This window comes from Schistocerca cancellata, chromosome 2 (assembly GCF_023864275.1).
Source record: "Schistocerca cancellata isolate TAMUIC-IGC-003103 chromosome 2, iqSchCanc2.1, whole genome shotgun sequence".
In the NCBI taxonomy this organism is placed as follows: Eukaryota; Metazoa; Arthropoda; class Insecta; order Orthoptera; family Acrididae; genus Schistocerca; species Schistocerca cancellata.
Window position 1 is genome coordinate 836,234,197 of NC_064627.1, and position 19,396 is coordinate 836,253,592.

At 38.6% G+C, this 19,396-nt stretch overlaps 1 protein-coding gene across 4 annotated transcripts in view; it reads left to right on the forward strand.

The window, feature by feature from the left end:
* Positions 1-19,396, forward strand: part of LOC126162742 (pre-mRNA 3'-end-processing factor FIP1) — a 96,316-nt gene that overhangs the window by 23,399 nt on the left and 53,521 nt on the right. For 3 of the 4 annotated variants that reach the window (XM_049919417.1, XM_049919414.1, XM_049919416.1), the window contains exon 3: positions 1,786-1,970. In XM_049919417.1, coding sequence (XP_049775374.1) covers positions 1,786-1,970 — 185 coding nt within the window. The remainder of the gene's footprint in view (positions 1-1,785; positions 1,971-19,396) is intronic. The other variant, XM_049919418.1, reaches the window with a different exon arrangement.

The window sequence follows — 19,396 nt, forward strand, 5'->3', positions numbered from 1 at the left end:
TAAGTTTTAGCACATGTCCTTTGTCCCTGTGTGTCCTCCACTCTAGTTCTTTTATGGTGGAGGTTTTAATGTGTTGGAGAGTTGCTGGCTTTTCCTTTTTATTCTAGTGGTCAGCCAGCCACTGTAATCTGCTTTCTTGTTTTATTCTCTTCTGTTTCGAGCACCTCTCTGTTGTTTTCTTGTCCTCTTTTGTTCCTTTTAGTGTTTGTTGCCTTTCCTTCATTCTTGTGGTTTTTCCTTTCTTTCCGTTTTGTGTTATATGTCTCATCTGTTTTATTCTCACACTTGAGGCATTGTTTTATTAGGAACAAGGGACCAATGACCTTGTACTTTGGTCCCTTCCCCCCTCTTTTAAACCAGCCAACCAACACCATAACTGTGCATGCGCAATAATGCCTGTTTTCTGGCACACACTGTCAAGTGCTAAAAAGAGCCTATTTTAACATGTTTTAAAAGTGTTACTTTCAAAGTAAATTTCCTTTTATCAAAGATGAATTTTGTTGTGTGTGAGAAAGTGCGATGAATTTCTTAAATCACAAAGCATTTGACTCTCAGTTAAAACGTTAACACTTTGAGGATCGGCCTTTTGGAAGAATTTTGAGCCCAGAAATTAAAAATTTTGCTGGCACATTTGTGTGGTGTATCTTAAACAGTAATACCCACAAGAAAAGACCAGAAGCTTAGCTTTTCTTGCAACTGCACTATGTGCACTAATTTAAATCATTAACTCTTTCTATTCATATGTTCGGGCTACTTAACAGTGATGTTGCTATTGGCTGACTACATCATGTGTCCTATGTTCTGAATATCTGCTGTCATCAGCAGGTCAGTTCATGTGACACGAGCTATGATTGACTTACAAAAGCACATCACAATCTCAATTTCAACGCTTCAAAAAATAACGTGCTGTGTTTGGTGAAATTTGAATTTATGCTTATGTAATATGAAAATATGCAGTGTATTGTAGTGTGAGAATATGGAGCGTACATGTTGCTGCACATCAAAGACTTTTTTTTTTTTTAGTGCAGGGATGTTCTATGCTGATTTATAAAACCTTAACTGTTCACAGGATTTACAGTTCCGGTGTCACATGGAAAAAATGTATTTTCACCTGGGGAAAATAATGGGTTTTTAATCGGGAAATCCCAGAAAAACCCAGGAATTTTTTTCCTTGTCCACGTATACACCCTTATATAATGAAATAATAAGCACCCAATTGTATAAGAGGTGCATCTTATTGTTGACACTCGCAAATAATGCGATAGATATAAACCTCTGAAGAAGGGCACCAAGTGCTCAGAACCAGTAAAGAAATTAAATTTCTTTTATGCAGCTGGTTGCCTTTTATTTCATTATATTATTTATTATTCTTGGTGCTATTATTATTATTATTATTATTATTTCCCCTGTTGTTATTTTCTGGATGTAGATCCTTTTTCTCTTTATATGCTATATGTAAGAAAAACATGTTTACAGCTTCTTTAATTCATTCACTCCACATCTTTGGGCATCTTCTGCTTGTTTCTTTGTTAATTCTTTTAAAGCTTTTGTGAAATAATCAACAGAAAAATATGTGAATTTTTTTACGTTGCATGAATACCAACCACGTTCTTATCTTTTTATTTTATGTATTTTAAGTTTGTATCATTACAACAAAAGCAAAACTATTGTATTTCTATTAATATTGGGCATTTGTAAAAAACCCAATTTATTTCTGTTTAAATCAGTTTGAGTTCTTTCTTTTTTGTTTTCTGCTTTTTATAATACCTTATTCATTTTCAATAGCTGTAGATGGTAAAGAAACTGAAAATGGCATTATTGGTGGTGTAGATGATGATGATGAAGATGAAGATAGTGATGATGATGTGCAGGTTGTCATTGGAGACATTAAAACTAGTCCAACATATACAAGTCTTAATATAAAACGAGGTGGTCTTCTTACATCAGCAGTTGGTGGAGAGAAACTGAAGGTAGTATAATCCACTTTTTAAACAAAATGTTTGGATCAATCATACAAAGTGAATCACAGCTGACTACAATAGTTTCAGCAACAACCATACCATTCCATACAGAATACATACACAGGTACCTGTTATGGTTCTGAGTTAACCTTGTGTAGCCTTAGCACTTTTCTACTTGCATCCAGCATTCTGTTGCATCAAATAAAGGTGCCTTAAAGAAAAACAAATTTCTCTGTGAAAATGAATCACAAGAGTTGAGCTTTCAACTGCAATTGTCATCTGCAACTGAGGTAACTAGCACCTGAGGTGGCAGAACAATATGGCAGTTGTGAACAGAACAGAAAAAAATGATCAAGCTCATTCTCTGATTGCTTGTTGCTATGACTAAAGTCTTGTTACCACGTTGCTGTCAGTCACTTTGTTATTGATCTGTGTGTGTGTGTGTGTGTGTGTGTGTGTGTGTGTGTGTGTGTGTGTGTGTACTGTAAATCGTATTTTTTTAAAGAGTCTCCTTGAAAAAAAAATATTTGTAACATATTTTGACTAATCAGAATTACAGACCGTTTTCTTGACATTAAGTATGTGCCTAAAATGTTGTAACACTGAAAACAATCAGTTATTGACAAGATAATTTGATTGGTTGTATACTTACAATTACTACTTCACTTTTGAGGGGCAGATATACCAACAGACCATGGGTACGGCCATGGGAACCAGGATGGCTCCTTCCTATGCCAGCCATTTCATGGGTCACTTGGAGGGCACTTTCCTGGGATCCATAGGTCTTCAGCCCCTGGTTTGGTTTAGATACATTGATGACATCTTTACTATATGGACTCATTGTGAGGCTGACCTAATAAAATTTCTGTAATCTCTGAAGACCTTCTCCCAATTAAATTTCACATGGTCCTATTCCGAATCCCATGCCACTTTTCCATGATGTTGATCTTGTCATCACCGAAGGCCAGCTACACACTTCCATCCACATTAAACCTACCAACAAACAACAGTACTTACATTTTGACAGTTGTCATCCATTCCATGTCAAATGTTCCCTCCCACACAACTTTGACATCCAAGGCAAACATATTTGTTCGGATGCATACTCTTTACAGCAATACACCACCATTCTCACCTCAGCCTTCACTGAAAATAATTACCCCACCAGCCTAGTTAAAAAAAAAAAAAACAGCTTTCTAGGGCCATCACACCCATCCTGGTACTGCTGATCCCTCCACAAAACCAAGTTCGGAGCACCCCACTGGTGACTCAATATTATCCTGGTCTGGAATGTGTTCATCAGCTACTTCGACAGGGCCATGACTTCCTAAACCATGCCCTGAAATAAGACCTATTCTGTCTGAAATTTTGCCCACCACACCTTGAATAGTTTTCGTTACCCTCCAATCTTCACAATATTGTTATCAGATCCTATACTCCTTCTGCACCCATCTTCTTACCCCATGGCTCCTATCCGTACGACCGTCCCCAATGTAAGACATGCCCTACGTACCCTCCTACCACCACCTATTGCAGCACTGTAACTGGCAAAACATACACTATCAAAGGGAGAGCCACCTATGGAACAACACATGTCATATAGCACCTGTTCTGTAAACACTGTTTGGCCTTCTACATCAGCATGACTACCACCAAATTCTCCATTAGGATGTATGGGTGTAGGCAGAGGGTGCATACTGGCAACTCGCAATATCCTGTTCCAGAGCATGCTCTACAATCATGACCTTGGCACTTGTTTCACCACATTTGCCATCTGGATTCTTCCCCCAGACACCAGTATCTCAGAACTCTGCAGATGGGAACTAGCACTACAACATGTTCTTGGTTCTTGCCGCCCACCTAGCCTTAATTTACATTAATTTCTTTCATCTCAGCATTTCTTCACAGTAACTACTCTTTGCTTCATTTCGTTTTTGTTTTCTACATCTTTCATTGTCTTACCCGTCTATTTTTCATTGACCCCCTCCCACCTCTGTTACGTACAATGCACTTAGCTTTGCACTCTTATTAACTCATGCACAATGTTTAAGCAGTAATCTTTGTCTGCATATTACCCTGTCATTTACCTTTAAGTTCTCAGGTTCTCAAATCTCATCTGATGCAGTCACCAACAATCAGTCTTTCCTTCTCATCCAATGTGGTAAGTCTCCCCTGACCTGTGGTTCTGGATGACTTTCCCAAAATCTACCCATTTTCTTAGACCTCTCCAGTCCTTTTCCTTCACTCCTCCTCCTTCCTCTTCAACCCTTCTACCTGAAGAAGTAGCCACTGGCTCTGAATACTTGCCAATTACAACTGTCTTTTATGTGTGTGTTCTGCCGCCATGTGCCTAAATCGTTAGCATTAGACCAGTTTTGAACCTAAGCCATATATTGATTGTCTACATTTTGCAAACACAAAAAGAAATAAAATAAAAAGAAACAGTTTACATTAATTTTTATCTTCATTACTTTTTCTGCTTACTAAGCCTGTCATCAGGGTATCACTATTTGTAATCATCACCATAATCCAAATAACACAGTTGTGAAATTTATGTCTTTGTTGTCACAAATATTTTGCTGTTTCTCCAGAATAGGTTGCAATATCTGAGATTGTGATTATGGTGGAACCTGAGAATGTAGCTTTTTTTTGCAAAATACATATTGAATTTTGCTTCTATACTGACATGGGAACGTTACAATGTTTCTTACTTCCAAAGGTATTGTCTGCCAACCTTTCATTGGCTGCACAGAACCAGCAGATGACACACCCTCTTTCATTCCTGTGTACCTCACAGTGAGCATTCCCTATCTAGACTTCTATTGTCTCCTGTAGAAATGATACTATTCTTGTATATTTGTCCAATTTTAAGTCAATTCAGGTGGATTCAGGCAGACTGCAGCAGTGTAGGATCCCATGGTTGGCAGCACATAATACTTTGCTGCCCGTTCTCTACTCCCCACCCTACACCCATGCTAGTTCTCAGCCAAGCCAGTATCACTGTTCCCCCAACCCTTCCATAATTCTGTGATGAGCAATTATGAAACCTGGACTGCAATATCTTCTAGGCTGCAGGTCATATGTAACAACTCCAACAAATACATAATAAAAGATTGCAATGATGATTCAATAAAATTATAAAGCTTTCACTCATCCTGTGATCTACTGATGTCGGTACTATCTCCATGACGGGTCTTGCCACTGTAATTTATTCTTGTGATAACAATTGTAGTCAGTTTAATGTGATTTATTTTGTTTTTTAGACAGTTAATTCTGGATAAACCTTCTTGTTCATATGAATGTCAGCATCTTGTTCTAAAGCCAATTAAAAGGTGATAGTGTTTTTACCCGATATTCTAGTATGTGAACAGCAACTGAATTGCTCATTTGCAACCCACTTGGTAAATAATTACAGCATTTTGTAATCAAATAAAATACTGACTTCCATTCAGAATCAAGTAATTTTTAATCAGGGGCATCACTTTCGCCTTTCCAAGCACCACAAATGTTTGTGTGTGATATCCATACGTCTGAAAACTTTTGTTGCAAAACTGTTCAGATGCAGCAAGAGTTTCTAAGATAAGTTATATGTCATCCTATGATTTAAAAAATGTCAAATTTTAAGCAGAGCAATAGTCTGTTGAAGTGGCTAACTCATAGTTTCTCATGTATCCCTTGGACCAACACCACCCAAGACAAATGTCATGTGATTGTTCAAAAAAAGGTTGATACTGTATAGAGCATTTCAGTATACCAGGAAATTTCGAACCTGTCCAATTGTGAGTATCATTTGCCCTACCTACCTTTCTGAATTCTTCAAAGTAAATCTGCACATGACCTCAGTAGCCCATTATTCATCAGTAAATATGACCCGTATATCAATCTATTAAACAATGTAAAAACATTGATCTGAGCTGCAATAGTTTAGCATGTGTATATAAGACCATCTTGTAGTGTTTGAATGATGAATTTGGTAAAAACCTTGTCTTATAATAGAGTAAATACTGTATTCAGCCATATTCTTTTACCTTTATATTTTATACTCCTTGGAAAGAAAAGCTGTCTTTATTCATACCTTTCATCTACTCTTTCAGTTACATTTACACTTAATACTCTATATTTTCTATTGTGGTTACTAGCTAAAAAAGAACCACTTTGCTTGGTCTTCTTTAAAAAATTGGTGAATTGACACTTAGGATCAAGCTACAACTTCATTTTGTCCTATTTGTCTGGAGTTTCTACTGTTTGTGATACTCCTTCATATGGTCACTCTGTGTTGTGTTTGGTCTTTTTAAACCGTTTCAGACTTTTTATTCTGTCTTAAAACATATACTGTTCTAACATGAAGGCTTCCCATGATGTTGGACCTCCCAAGATCCTTCCAAGCTTCCTTAGTTCATGTTGTGGTGGTCTTCTTCCTCCAGAAGTAATCAAATATTTGTTTGGATAGTACAGGTACCCAAGAAATATCACCCACCTTTTCCTCATAGTCTCTGAGATTGTCTCCACATTCTGGTAGACTTTTTTGTTGCTCCAAAGTTTCAGCTGGCCTCAGTCTGGATTTTGCACCCTTTCTGTGCTGTCCTCCATTCCAAGATCTCTAGCATGTACTTCATCAAGAGGCATTCACTGGCAACAATAATAGTATTTCCTGTTCAGAAATACTCTTTAAGTATTCTTAAATTCACTGAAGTATTCCGCAATAGCCTAATTTTAAATAAAGCACTTTGTCACTCACTTATTCATTTCTTAACACAATGCCGAGGACATTGCGAAACAATCAAGAACATTCAAAAATGTTAAAGAACTCCAGGATAATCTAGAACATTTGAAAATGCTGTTAACATCCAAGAATATTCCCAAAAGCTCAAGAACATTATGTATAAATCTTGAATTTTGAAAAACACAGTGTTGCAAAGGATAGCGAAGGTGACGTACTGACCACACAACCTCTTCAAACTCTCATCTCTACAGCCACAACAGATACCATTGCAAAGCTACTATAATGCACAACAGGGGAACCAAGGGTAGCAGCAAACACAAAATCAAGTGATTGGTGGTGAGTGGGTTTGAAGGTATCGTAAACATCTCCCACAAACTCTTCAATTTCATACATGGATATATACAAGATGTCCCAGGAAGTGTGGTCAGTAGTCATGGATATGACAGGAACAATCATTTGAAGCAAAAAAGCTTCATAAAAACCCAAGTTCTATTCCAAATGATTTCAGACATATAACACATTTAATGTATATTTTTATTTATTTTCTGTATTATTCAATATATTGTCAAAAATAAAGATGCTGTAACTTACCAAACGAAAGCGCTGGTATGTTGATAGGAGACAATAAAAAACACACAAACACACACAAATTTCAAGCTTTTGCAACCCACGGTTACTTCATCAGGAAAGAGGGAAGGAGAGGGAAAGACGAAAGGATGTGGGTTTTAAGGGAGAGGGTAAGGAGTCATTCCAATCCCGGGAGCGTAAAGACTTACCTTAGAGGTAAAAAAGGACAGGTATACACACACACACACACACACACACACACACACACACACACACACACACACACACACACACATCCATCCGCACATATACACACACAGGCAGACATATATATGTGTGTGTGTGCGAGTGTATACCTGTCCTTTTTTCCCCCTAAGGTAAGTCTTTCCGCTCCCGGGATTGGAATGACTCCTTACCCTCTCCCTTAAAACCCAAATCCTTTCGTCTTTCCCTCTCCTTCCCTCTTTCCTGACGAGGCAACCGTTGGTTGCGAAAGCTAGAATTTTGTGTGTTTGTTTGTGTGTCTATCGACCTGCCAGCACTTTTGTTTGGTAAGTCTCATCATCTTTCTTTTTAGATGTATCTTTGTTTTTAGATATATATCTGTGTGTGTGTGTGTGTGTGTGTGTGTGTGTGTGTGTGGTATAAGGTCTGGCAATCTTGGTGGCCAGTTAATTGCATCTCCATAACCAATCCAATGATTAGATTAAATGTGATTGAGGTATTCCCTCACACATCGGGTAAATGTGGAGGGGCTCTACCACGCTTGAACTACATTGCAGTCCAGGTGGCCAAAGGAGTGTTCTCAAGGTGTTCAACAAACGATTTTCCAAAAAATGCAAGTAATTCTGTCCCATCATTTCTAAAATGACTGGACCTATCAACATGTTACTGATCATACCAACCAAAATTGATACATAAACAGCAACAACTCAGATGTTGGTTTCCACCGTAGCATGTGTATTTTCCTGCGACTATTGATGATTATTGTGTGTTGTTGATTCCATTATGTGTAAATGGGCGTCGTCAGAGAATACTATTAACAGAAGCAAATGACAATAATCGTTTAACCAGTGACAAAATTCAAGTAGTTGTAGGATGTTGATGCAGGCAGAAAGTAGCTGTGTGCTGGTAGTGGGACTACTCTGTACCATTTCAACAATATGTTGCTGTCACTGCACAGATTGATGAACTACACATTAAGAAGGAAAATTGGAACCATGAAGAATACCTGTTTCATGCAATGTGCTGACAACTCTGGTAAACACTCTACAATCTGGAATTCAACATGTCGGATAGAGGCAACAGTACTCTTTGACATCGGCAGGAGCACTACCATTGCAGCAGATGTAAACCTACACTGTATCTGCATATTCCTCCTTAGTGTAGATGTGTGGCATTTTAGCCAGTCTGTACAAACACAGTTAACCAACGAATGCTTCTCACAGATGCACTCTCAATCACTCGCACTCTTTCACTCACAAAACACCATGGACAGTGGGCTATTTTAATGGAAGAAAGACATACCAAGCAAAGGGCTTTAAAGCAACAAGGCAAGTAGGGCTAGAATAAAACAACAGAGAGGTTGTGTGGACAAGACACATATGTTCATGCCACTAGCCTAAGGCCGAATGTATATTGTGTTCTATCTCGGAAACCATTCAGAAGGGGGCATGTGTTCACATAAAGCTTCCCACCACCACCACCACCACCACCACCACCACCAAATGAGTGTGTCATGTCCCAGAATACTGACCATTCCGTATGGGACACCATGTTCTAACGGACGTGCCTTCGCACAGAGCCAGCCATCTCTTGTTGAATGTAAATGGGAAGTGAATCTTTGTATACAGATATTACAAAGTGAGACTAAATCATCATATTTTCAGTACAGTTGCATTACGGTTGGAGGAAGAAAACCTTGCTTTGTTTTCACTTTATTTTGCACTTACGCTTAATTAACTTATTCTATTACAATACTTGCTTATGGACTAATGTATTTACCAGACTATAAGATGAACTCCTTTTTCTTTTTAATTGGCTTCTTGAGAAATTTTTGTCTTTATCATATTCTGACTAATCAAAATTACAAACTTTTATTGATATAAGGTATATGCATAAAAATTGACTTTATATCTGTTCTAGACTTATGCTATTTATTAATTGGCTATGTTTTGGTATTACAAGGACAATAAAATAAAGAAAATTGTCTTCCCTTCCTTAGCTTTCCTTAACTATCTAAATCAGTCGTCTGTAGTATCACTACTTTTAATCATCATCATCAATCACAGCATATCAAAGTAAACAGGTGTTTGATTGGTGTTGCCCATGTGGCCTAGCAAATAGTTGTACTGTTTCATTAGATTACAAAGATGTTATACAAGTAATTTTTCTTCAAATACTGTGAGAAATCACTTAGCTAGTGTTGTTCTTCTTTGATATGTAAGCCCCACTCTCTCTATCATCCTCACACACCAGCCACTACTTGCTTTGGATTGTACGATGCATGCAGTCATAAAATCCCTCTTTATCTCCAGTGCCTTAATTCCAATACTTTCTCAAGTAATTGGGGAGCCTTCATTGTGTTTCTTAAGCATGTACTGAACATCCTGCTGCTGTGATTCATGAAGCTTGCTCTGCTTCTGTCACCTGAAAGTTTGACATGTAGAACTTGGCTTCTTTAATTTGTTGTTTATGTGACACCGCCTACAAGCATTCACTTCTGTTCACCAAATTTTCTTCCTGCTGCACTTCTTTGTGGCCTCTGCGTCAGTCATGTTGTCTGCATGAACCAGTTGTGAACAATGAACTCATAAATCTGTTTTTCAATAGAATCACGGCTGTAATTTGCATCCATTATTGTTTGCTACAATTTACAGACCTTACAGCACTGACAATATAAACAAAACTGAATGACAACAATACCTTGTTCTCTTGGCTCCTGACAGCTGAATCTGTACTTTGGATTAACACTATAGCCAACTTCGAAATTCAACTGTGCTGTACAGCAATAGCAGCTTTAGTGACATTGTTGAAGCTCATTTTTCATTTGTTGTGCCGCGTTTCAGGTGCTTTGTGTGAACATATTTTTTTAGGATTCATTTGTCTCCTGTAGAAGCATATATTGTTGCTGAGTGATTGTCCAGTTTTAAAGTCATTTCAGTTCCAACTGATGATAGATTCAGGCAAAGTGCAGCTTAAACAGGGTAATGTTCATAAAGAGCAATGGCAGGCAGTACACCATCCCATGGGTAGCAAGATTACAAAATTTGTTGCCGACTCACTACTCCCCTCCTCTGACCACATTTGTCCTAGTGCTCAGCCAAGCTGGTGTCACTGTGCCCCCTCCAGCCCGTCCAGATTCTTCAATTTAAATCTGCTTGTGGCCTCAGTTACCAAAACTTCATCTGTAAATGTGAGATGACCTCTATATTAATTTATCACACAACGTAAAGACATTGACCTCAGTGGGATTAGTTCAGTTTGTGAATGTAAGACAACCATGTATTTTTCAAATGATGTGTTTCAGAAAAAATCTTTTCTTCTATTTGGTAAAGTATGGTCATTTCTCTTTTTATTATTTGTTTGTGTTCGTTTGTGTGTCTGTCGACCTGCCAGCACCTTCATTTGGTAAGTCACATCATCTTTGTTTTTAGGTATATTTTTCCTACGTGGAATGTTTCCTTCTATTATAACCTGATCATAAGAAAAGTATGATTCTTTTAAATTAAACTACAATACTGTAACATTTGTCCTTGCCTCTTATTTATGATAATGCTAACTGCTACTCTTACTAGATGTTCCAGTCTTTTGAATTCAAATGGTAGTTCAGCAGATATGGCCAGAATCCTTTGAATAAATACTGTTTCTCCTTTATCTTTTAGTTATATAATTTTTGCTTTAATTGTATTGTTTGATAACTGTCTCGCAGTCATTCTGGTTCCATTATATAGTCTGTAAATCTAAATGTCTCAACAGTATAAGTGGTGATCCTGTTTTAATCTTAATATGTGAAAGGCTTTCTTAGTGTTTGCACCTAATTCAAAATATCAGTGGAAAAATAAAACACTTTCATTTGAAATAACCATTAAATCAGTTGATTTATATGTTCTTTCCTTGCTGGGAATGTTGTTTCCAATTTTTTAAATTAATATTTTCAACTATTTCATTTCTTACTGCGAAAATGGCTATTTCAAATAACCATTTTGAATTTGCAAAATCAAACAGTGGAAAATCCAGGATGGAATGTAACAATATTATGAAAGGGATAGTTGCTACTCACCATATAATGGAGATGCTGAGCTGCAGATAGGCACCAACAAAAAGACTGTCACAAAATAAGCTTTTTGGCCAACAAGGCCTTTGTCAAAAATAGATGACTCTCTCTCTCTCTCTCTCTCTCTCTCTCTCTCTCTCTCTCTCTCTCTCTCTCTCTCTCTCTCTCACACACACACACACACACACACACACACACACACACACACACACACGGCCGCAGTTTGTGGCAGCTAAAGCCACGCTATGAGCAGCAGTAGCAGTGCATGATGGAAGAGACAACTGGGTGGGGGTAAGGAGGAGGCTGGGGTGGGGAAGGGGAGGGGTAGCAGGGTAGGGGTGGGTGACAGTTAAGTACTGCCGGAGAGCTTGCAGGGATGAGGTGGAGGTATGGTGGGCAGCTAGGTGCAGACAGGAGGTTAGACGGAGGGTGAGGGAAAATTGGTGTGGGGCAGGGGTTAGCGGAAAAGAAGTCAAATAAAAAGACTGTGTGTGTAGGTGGAATAGAAGGCTGTGTAGTGCTGGAATGGGAACAGGGAACAGGCTAGATGAATGAGGACATTGACCAACGAAGTTTGAGGCCAGGAGGGGTACGGGAATGTAGGATATATTGCAGGATGAGTTCTCACCTGTGCATTTCGGAAAAGCTGGTGTTGCTGGGAAGGATCCATATGGCACAGCTGTGAAGCAGTCATCGAAATGAAGGATGTCATGTTTAGCAGTGTGCTCAGCAACAGGTTGGTCTACTTGTTTTTTGGCCACAGTTTGTCAGTGGCCATTCCTGCGGACAGGCAGCTTGCTGGTTGTCATGCCCACATAGAATGCAGCACAGTGCTTGCAGCTTAGCTTATAGATCACATGACTGGTTTCATAGGTAGCCCTGTCTTTGATGATATAGGTTGATGTGTGTGACTGGACTGGAGTAGGTGGTAGTGGAAGGATGTATGGGACAGGTCGTGCATATAGGTCTTATTACAGTGATATGAGCCATGAGGTAAGGGGTTGGGAGCAGCGGACGTGTAGGGAGGGACGAGTATACTGTGTAGGTTGGGTGGACAGCAGAATACCTTTGTGGGAGGGGTGGGCAGGACATTTCTCATCTCAGGGCATGACGAAAGGTAGTAGAAACTGTGGCGGAGAATGTAATTCAGTTGCTCCAGTCCTCGGTGGTACTGAGTTATGAGAGTGATGCTCCTCTGTGGCTGGACAGTGAGAACAGTGAGACTTTGGGAGGTGATGGGTGACTGGAAAGATAAGGTATGAGTGATTTGTTTTTGTACTGGAAGGATAATTATGGTCTGTAAAAGCCTCAGTGAGATCGTTGGTATATTTCAAGAGGGACCGCTTGTCACTGCAGATGGTATGAGCACGGGTGTCCATGCAGTGCGGAAGGATCTTCTTGGTATGAAATGGGTGACAACTGTCAAAGTGGAGGTATTGCTAGTGGTTAGTAGGTTTGATATGGACAGAGGTAATGATGTAGCCATCTCTGAGGTGGAGGTCAACATCTAGGAAGGTGGCTTGTCGAGTTGAATAGGACCAGGTGAAGTGAATGAGGCAGAAGCTGTTGAGTTTCTGGAGGAATGTGGAGAGGGTGTCCTCACCCTCAATCCAGATCATAAAGATGTCATCAATGAATCTGAACCAGGTGAGGGGTTAAGGATTCTGGGTTTTTAGGAACGACTACTCTAGATGGCCCATGAATAGGTTGGCGTAGGATGGTGCCATGTGGGTGCCCATAGCCACCCATGGATTTGTTTGTAAGTAATGCCTTCAAAGGAGAAGTAATTGTGAGTGAGGATATAGTTGGTCATGTCGACTGGGAAGTAGGTTGCTTTTAGCATGAGTGACATAAAGTAGATATCTTAGGTGTTGCGAAACAAATCGCTTAAGAAAGACAAATCTTCCGGTCCAGATGGTATACCAATCAGGTTCCTTTCAGAGTATGCAGACACAATAGCGCGTTTCTTAGCAATCTCATACAACCGCTCACTTGACAAAAGGTCTGTTCTTAAAGACTGGAAAGTAGCACAGGTCACACCAATATTCAAGAAAGGAAATAGGAGTAACCTATTGAATTATAGACCCATATCACTGACCTCAATTTCCTGTAAGATTTTGGAGCATATACTGTACTCTAACATTATGAATCACCTTGAAGAAAATGACTTATTGATACATAAGCAACACAGATTCAGAAAATATAGTTCTTGGGCAACACAGCTAGCTCTTTATTCTCATGAAGTAATGAGTGCTGTCAACAAGGGATCTCAGACCGATTCCGTATTCCTAGATTTCCAGAAGGCTTTTGATACCGTTCCTCACAAGCGACTTTTAATCAAATTCCGTGCATATGGTGTATCGTCTCAGTTGTGTGACTGGATTCGTGATTTCCTCTCGGAGAGGTCACAGTTCCTAATGATAGACGGTAAATGATCGAGTAGAACAAAATGATATCTGGTGTTCCGCAAGGTAGTGTCGTAGGCCCTCTGCTGTTCCTTATTTACATAAATGATCTAGGTGATAATCTGAGCAGCCCCCTTAGATTGTTTGCCGATGATGCTGTAATTTACCATCTAGTAAAATTATCAGACAATCAATTCCAATTACAAAATGATTTAGAGAAAATTTCTGTATGGTGCGCAAAGTGGCAATTGGCGCTAAACAAAGAAAAGTGTGAGGTCATCCACATGGGCACTAAAAGAAATCTGATAAATTTTGGGTATACGGTAAATCGCACAAATCTAAGGGTTGTCAATTCGACTAAATACCTAGGAATTACAATTACAAGCAACTTAAATTAGAAAGACCACATAGACAATATTGTGGGGAAGGGAAAACAAAGACTGCGCTTTGTTGGCAGAACACTTAAAAGATGGGTTCACTAAAGAGACAGCCTACATTACACTTGTCCGTCCTCTGCTGGAATATTGCTGCGCGGTGTGGGATCCTTACCAGGTAGGATTGATGCAGGACGTCGAAAAAGTGCAAAGAAGGGCATCTCATTTCGTGTTATCGTGCAATAGGGGTGAGAGTGTCACTGATATGACACGCTACTTGGGGTGGCAATCACTGAAACAAAGGCGGTTTTCTTTGCGGCGAGATCTATTTACGAAATTTCAGTCACCAACTTTCTCTTCCGAATGTAAAAATATTTTGTTGACACCCACCTAGGTAGGGAGAAATGATCATCATAAAATATGAGAAATCAGAGCTTGAACGGAAATATTTAGGTGCTCCTTTTTCCCACACTTCATTCGAGAGTGGAATGGTAGAGAAGTAGTATGAAAATGGTTCAGTGAACCCTCTGCTGGCATTTAAGTGTGAATTGCAGAGTAACCATGTAGATGTAGATGTAGTTGTAAGTTGTCTGTTGTCTGTCTGGAATCCGCTGGGTGTTGGAAAAGGTAGTCTTCAATAGCGGTAAGGCCATGGGCATAAGGGATGTCAGTGTTGGTGGAGGAAATGGTTGGTATCTTTTATGCAGGAGAGAATGTTCCGGGTAATAGGCTGAAGGTGTTGGTCTATGAGAGCAGATATTCTGTTGGTGGAGATGCAGTAACCGGCCACAATGGGGCATCCTGGGTGGTTGGGTTTATGGATTTTAGGAAGCATGTAGAAGGTAGGAGTGTGAGAAGAGGTAGGGATGAGAAGAGAGATGGACTCATGGGAGAGGTTCTGGGATGGGCTTAAGGATTTGTGGAGAGACTGGAGATCCTTCTGGATTTCTGAAATGGGGTCACTGTGGCAAGGTTTGTAGGTAGATGTATGACAGCTGGCAGAGTCGTTCTCCCAGATAATCCTTGTGATTCAAACCAGCAGTGGTGGAGCATTTGTCTGCAGGCAGGATTATAAGGCCGGGATCAGCTTTTAGATGGTGGACTGCAGTTCTTTCTGCGGTGTAAGGTTGGTTTGCACTTTGAGGAAAGGTTCGATGTTAAGAAATTCTGGAACATTAACAGGAGGTGATTTGGGGGCAGTGGGGGTGGATCACGGTTGGATGGAGGACTGAATTGAGTCAGGCATGGCTCAGCATTGGTCATTGGGTGAGTCTGATTGGTAGGATTGGTGGCGAAAAAGTGTTTCCACTGTAGGGACCGGGAGAAGGAGGGAAGGTCTTTAACAAGTCCAGCATGATTGAATTTGAGTGTGGGGCAAAAGGCAAGGCCTTTGAAAAGGACTGATATTTCTGTGGGGCTAAGGCTATCTCCATTTTGAATTTGTGTAATTTTGAACAATATGTTGATGAACTTTATCTATGAATTCATTTGGACTGTTGTCTGTGTTATGTAAATCATTTGTAAGTTCAGTTTGACCAGTTGCACACTCAGTTGAGTGCCTTCACAAGTTTTTCAGCAAACTGCCTTGCCCCTTCATTGTTGGAAATATGAACTGTCATATTTGTTCTTAACCCTTAACTCATGAAGTGACTTTCTGTATTGTGTACTACAAGGTGGGGTCTCTGGGACCCATCTGTTTAAACGGAGAGTTAAGGCATACATCGTTTGAAAATTGTAGTGTAAGTTATGTAATATTTATTTTTACAAATGGTGTCATTGATTTTACTGCAATATGCTGGGGTCTACATTTTTCTACACCTTGTAAAGGGTTAATTGTACTTTGTTCAAGCCAAAGAAATGATTTCTTCAAACATGCATTGATTATATCTGCTGGAGATGATTGTGGAATAACTGGAAGTGTATGCCGAAAATCGTCAGAAAGTATAACTAATGCATCGCCAATTAATTTTGAATTACCTTGGAGATCTTGCTGCATTCTGTTTTATGCTTTGAATGACTTTTTGTGCACCATTGTACATTGTCAGAGATGATTACTTCATGCTGTTTTAGAAGTTGACCTTGTCCGGATGCTCTTAATATGTCACAGGCTAGAAGTTATTGTTCAGCAAGATTTAATGGCAGTTTCAAAGCAGAATGAGCATTTCTTCCTCCTTGTATTAATGGTACCACAATTCCATAAGATGTCTATGCAAGTACACTCTCAATTTTGGTGCATATTTCAGCCAATACTAATCTAGTCAAAAATGTCTTTCCAGTACCTCCTAATGCCTCCAAATAGATTACTTCGCCAGTAGCTCTGTGTATGTGATTCGTAATGAAATCATAACCTTGCTTTCGATTTTCTAATAACAGTGGTTTTTTTAGTGATGTATTGCAATAATTCATCAACACTGTAACTTCTCTATTTCAGTGTTTTGGAATTCAATGTGTCTATTCCATCTCTTTATGAGATGTGCATTCCAAGTTCAACTAAATGTTGTTTGCTTTTTGTTTAGTATTAGTCTTCCAAATAAATAAGTGTTTAGTAAAAAAATCTCTTGATTGAACTCAATATTTAATTCTGGATAAATGTGTCCCACCTGATGCAGTACATCATTGCTCTTATTTTCTTTGAATTTCTCCCATAATCTATTTAGATTCAATGGGCTTCACATTGTCAGTACTGCTGGTAATAGATGTCGTACTAGGCCTGCAGTTTGTGTCGGTGCAGCTTCTTGAAGTGCCAACTCCCAATAGTTATTATTTTCCAGTAATCCTAAACACGGGAATGTTTCTCCATATGTTTCACATACATATCCATCAATGTTTTAAAATGTATGAAAATTGTTTTTCTACATTCCATGTAGTAGATGTAATAGTATTTGGAGGTACAAGCAGTCAGCATTTTTTGGACGTGCTGTGTCCACTCATCTCAATGCATCACTTTTTAAAGATTCCTTCCTGGTCCTTGACTGGATTTTCTTACTTCCTTTGTTGAAATATTTGTCTTGTTACATTCTGTGTATAGTATGCTTGTACATGGGCAACAGCAATTTTCTTGCAAGTGGATCACATAAAGAAAGTTGGAAAATTGTATTTAATGTGTTTACTTGTCCCAGTGTGCCACTTTTGAAAATTCCTTCATAACCTTTGACTGGAGTTTTTTTACTTCCTTCATTGAAAGTTTTGTCTTGTTGCATCCTCTCTGCGGTTTATTTTATAAAATATACTCGTTGACCATTTTTGAAATACACTGCCAAATGAACAACTGCTGGTTTTTGATCGTGTGTTGGAAAGCCCAAAAATTGCCAAGCTATTTCATTACAATTTCTATATCTGTCCCTTTGTTATCTCACATTTATATTTTCTCATTGAAACAATCATTTTCTGGAGATCGTCTTCTCTATTTAGGATATTCATCTTCTCCTGTTTGTGTCTCGTTTAAATATGGTCTAAGCGATCTCTTTGTAACTTGCCTCCATTACACATGGTGACTCAATTTTAATTCTTCACATGGAGCATGAATTATGTTTTTTCACTGTTATGCAATAATTCTGTGTCCTCGTTTGGATTCAATAATTTATCTTAGGTTACATGTAAAAATTAAATTGAACGTGTAACCTAAGATAAATTACTGAATCCAGAAGTGGACACAGAATTATTACATTATAGTGAAAAACATGAATTTCTCTAGGAAAACTCAAGTTATTATGTCATAACTGTCCATGGAAGCTTGTCCATAAATAAAATTACTCTTCTCTGCGCAATTTCTTTTGGTTTGTCATGTACATATTATTTGTTCTGCCTCTACTTTTGCACACAGGTCTGTGCTGTAGTAGGATCCACACCATACCTAGTACAAAAGTCATGCTGAATAGTTATTACTGACCCGCACTGCACAAAATGCTTTCTATTGTCCTGACACCATTTTTACTAGAACTGAAGTGGGAACCATGTAAAATACGAGTGTTTGCTCTTTCCAACAGTACATTGTTCATGCAAATATCTCAAATAACATAATAGTACTGATTTTTTAAAAACAGGATTCTTCTTTTTGATACACCCTGTAATTATGTGAAATCTTCTGCAGTTCTTCAATGATTTCTTGACTCACACCACTTACATTTGCACAATGTTGATTGACTTCCAGTTGTTTGTCACCAATAAAATACACTTCCAAAAATCTATAATATTTGTTTGACAATGGTAACAAAGATTCTGTCTATGATAGCCTTGTCCCTTTAATCAAAACCATAGGATTGAATTTATGTTCTTCACTGCTCATCAAAATAGCACAAAATGATGTAATTTGAAAACAAGCACTTCACATTTTTGATTCTGGAGTTTCTCAAGTCATGTAATGATATAATTCTGGTAGAGGCACTTTCAATGGTGTTAGTCAAATTTTTGTACTTATGCAACATATTCCTGGTGTTTGTTAACTTTCTTGGTATCACAGAACTAATACACTTGCATTATTTTGCCAATGACAGTGCTTTTCAGTGAGATAATACTTTAATCTCTACTTCTGCCTTGCATTCTTGTACACTATTATTTTTTTCATGCACTTGAGATAGTTGTCTTCCATGAACTTCACTCACGGTAACTCTTTGTAGCTCATTTCATGATATTGTTTCTTCACAGTTTCTTTCTGTCTGCTGGCTGAGTGTCACTCATTTCTCATCTCTACTTTCATCTGTTAAGTTTTTTCTTAATCTATTTATTCTCATCCATTGTGAAGCTAAGTGTGCTTATTGGTCCTCATCTGTTGCATTTCTTCCTCGTTCTTCGATTCCTTCTTTTCAATTCACTGCTGCCAAGATCTCCTCCTCTTTCACGTTTTGGCATCCTGTTAAATTTTGATATTATAAGGGGCATTTCTGTGTGAGTGCATTTCTGCTACATATATTCAACTTAGTGCAACTCGGCTGTGAGTAAATAAACACTGACCTGTAAGCAAGGGATTAGTGTGGCATTTGTGTGTTTCTGATGTGCATGCAGTAAGTGCGAAAACATGAACTATGTTGATGTTATTACCAGTTGTGTCCAAACAGGACCAATGTGCTGTTATTCATTTCTTGGCTGCCAAA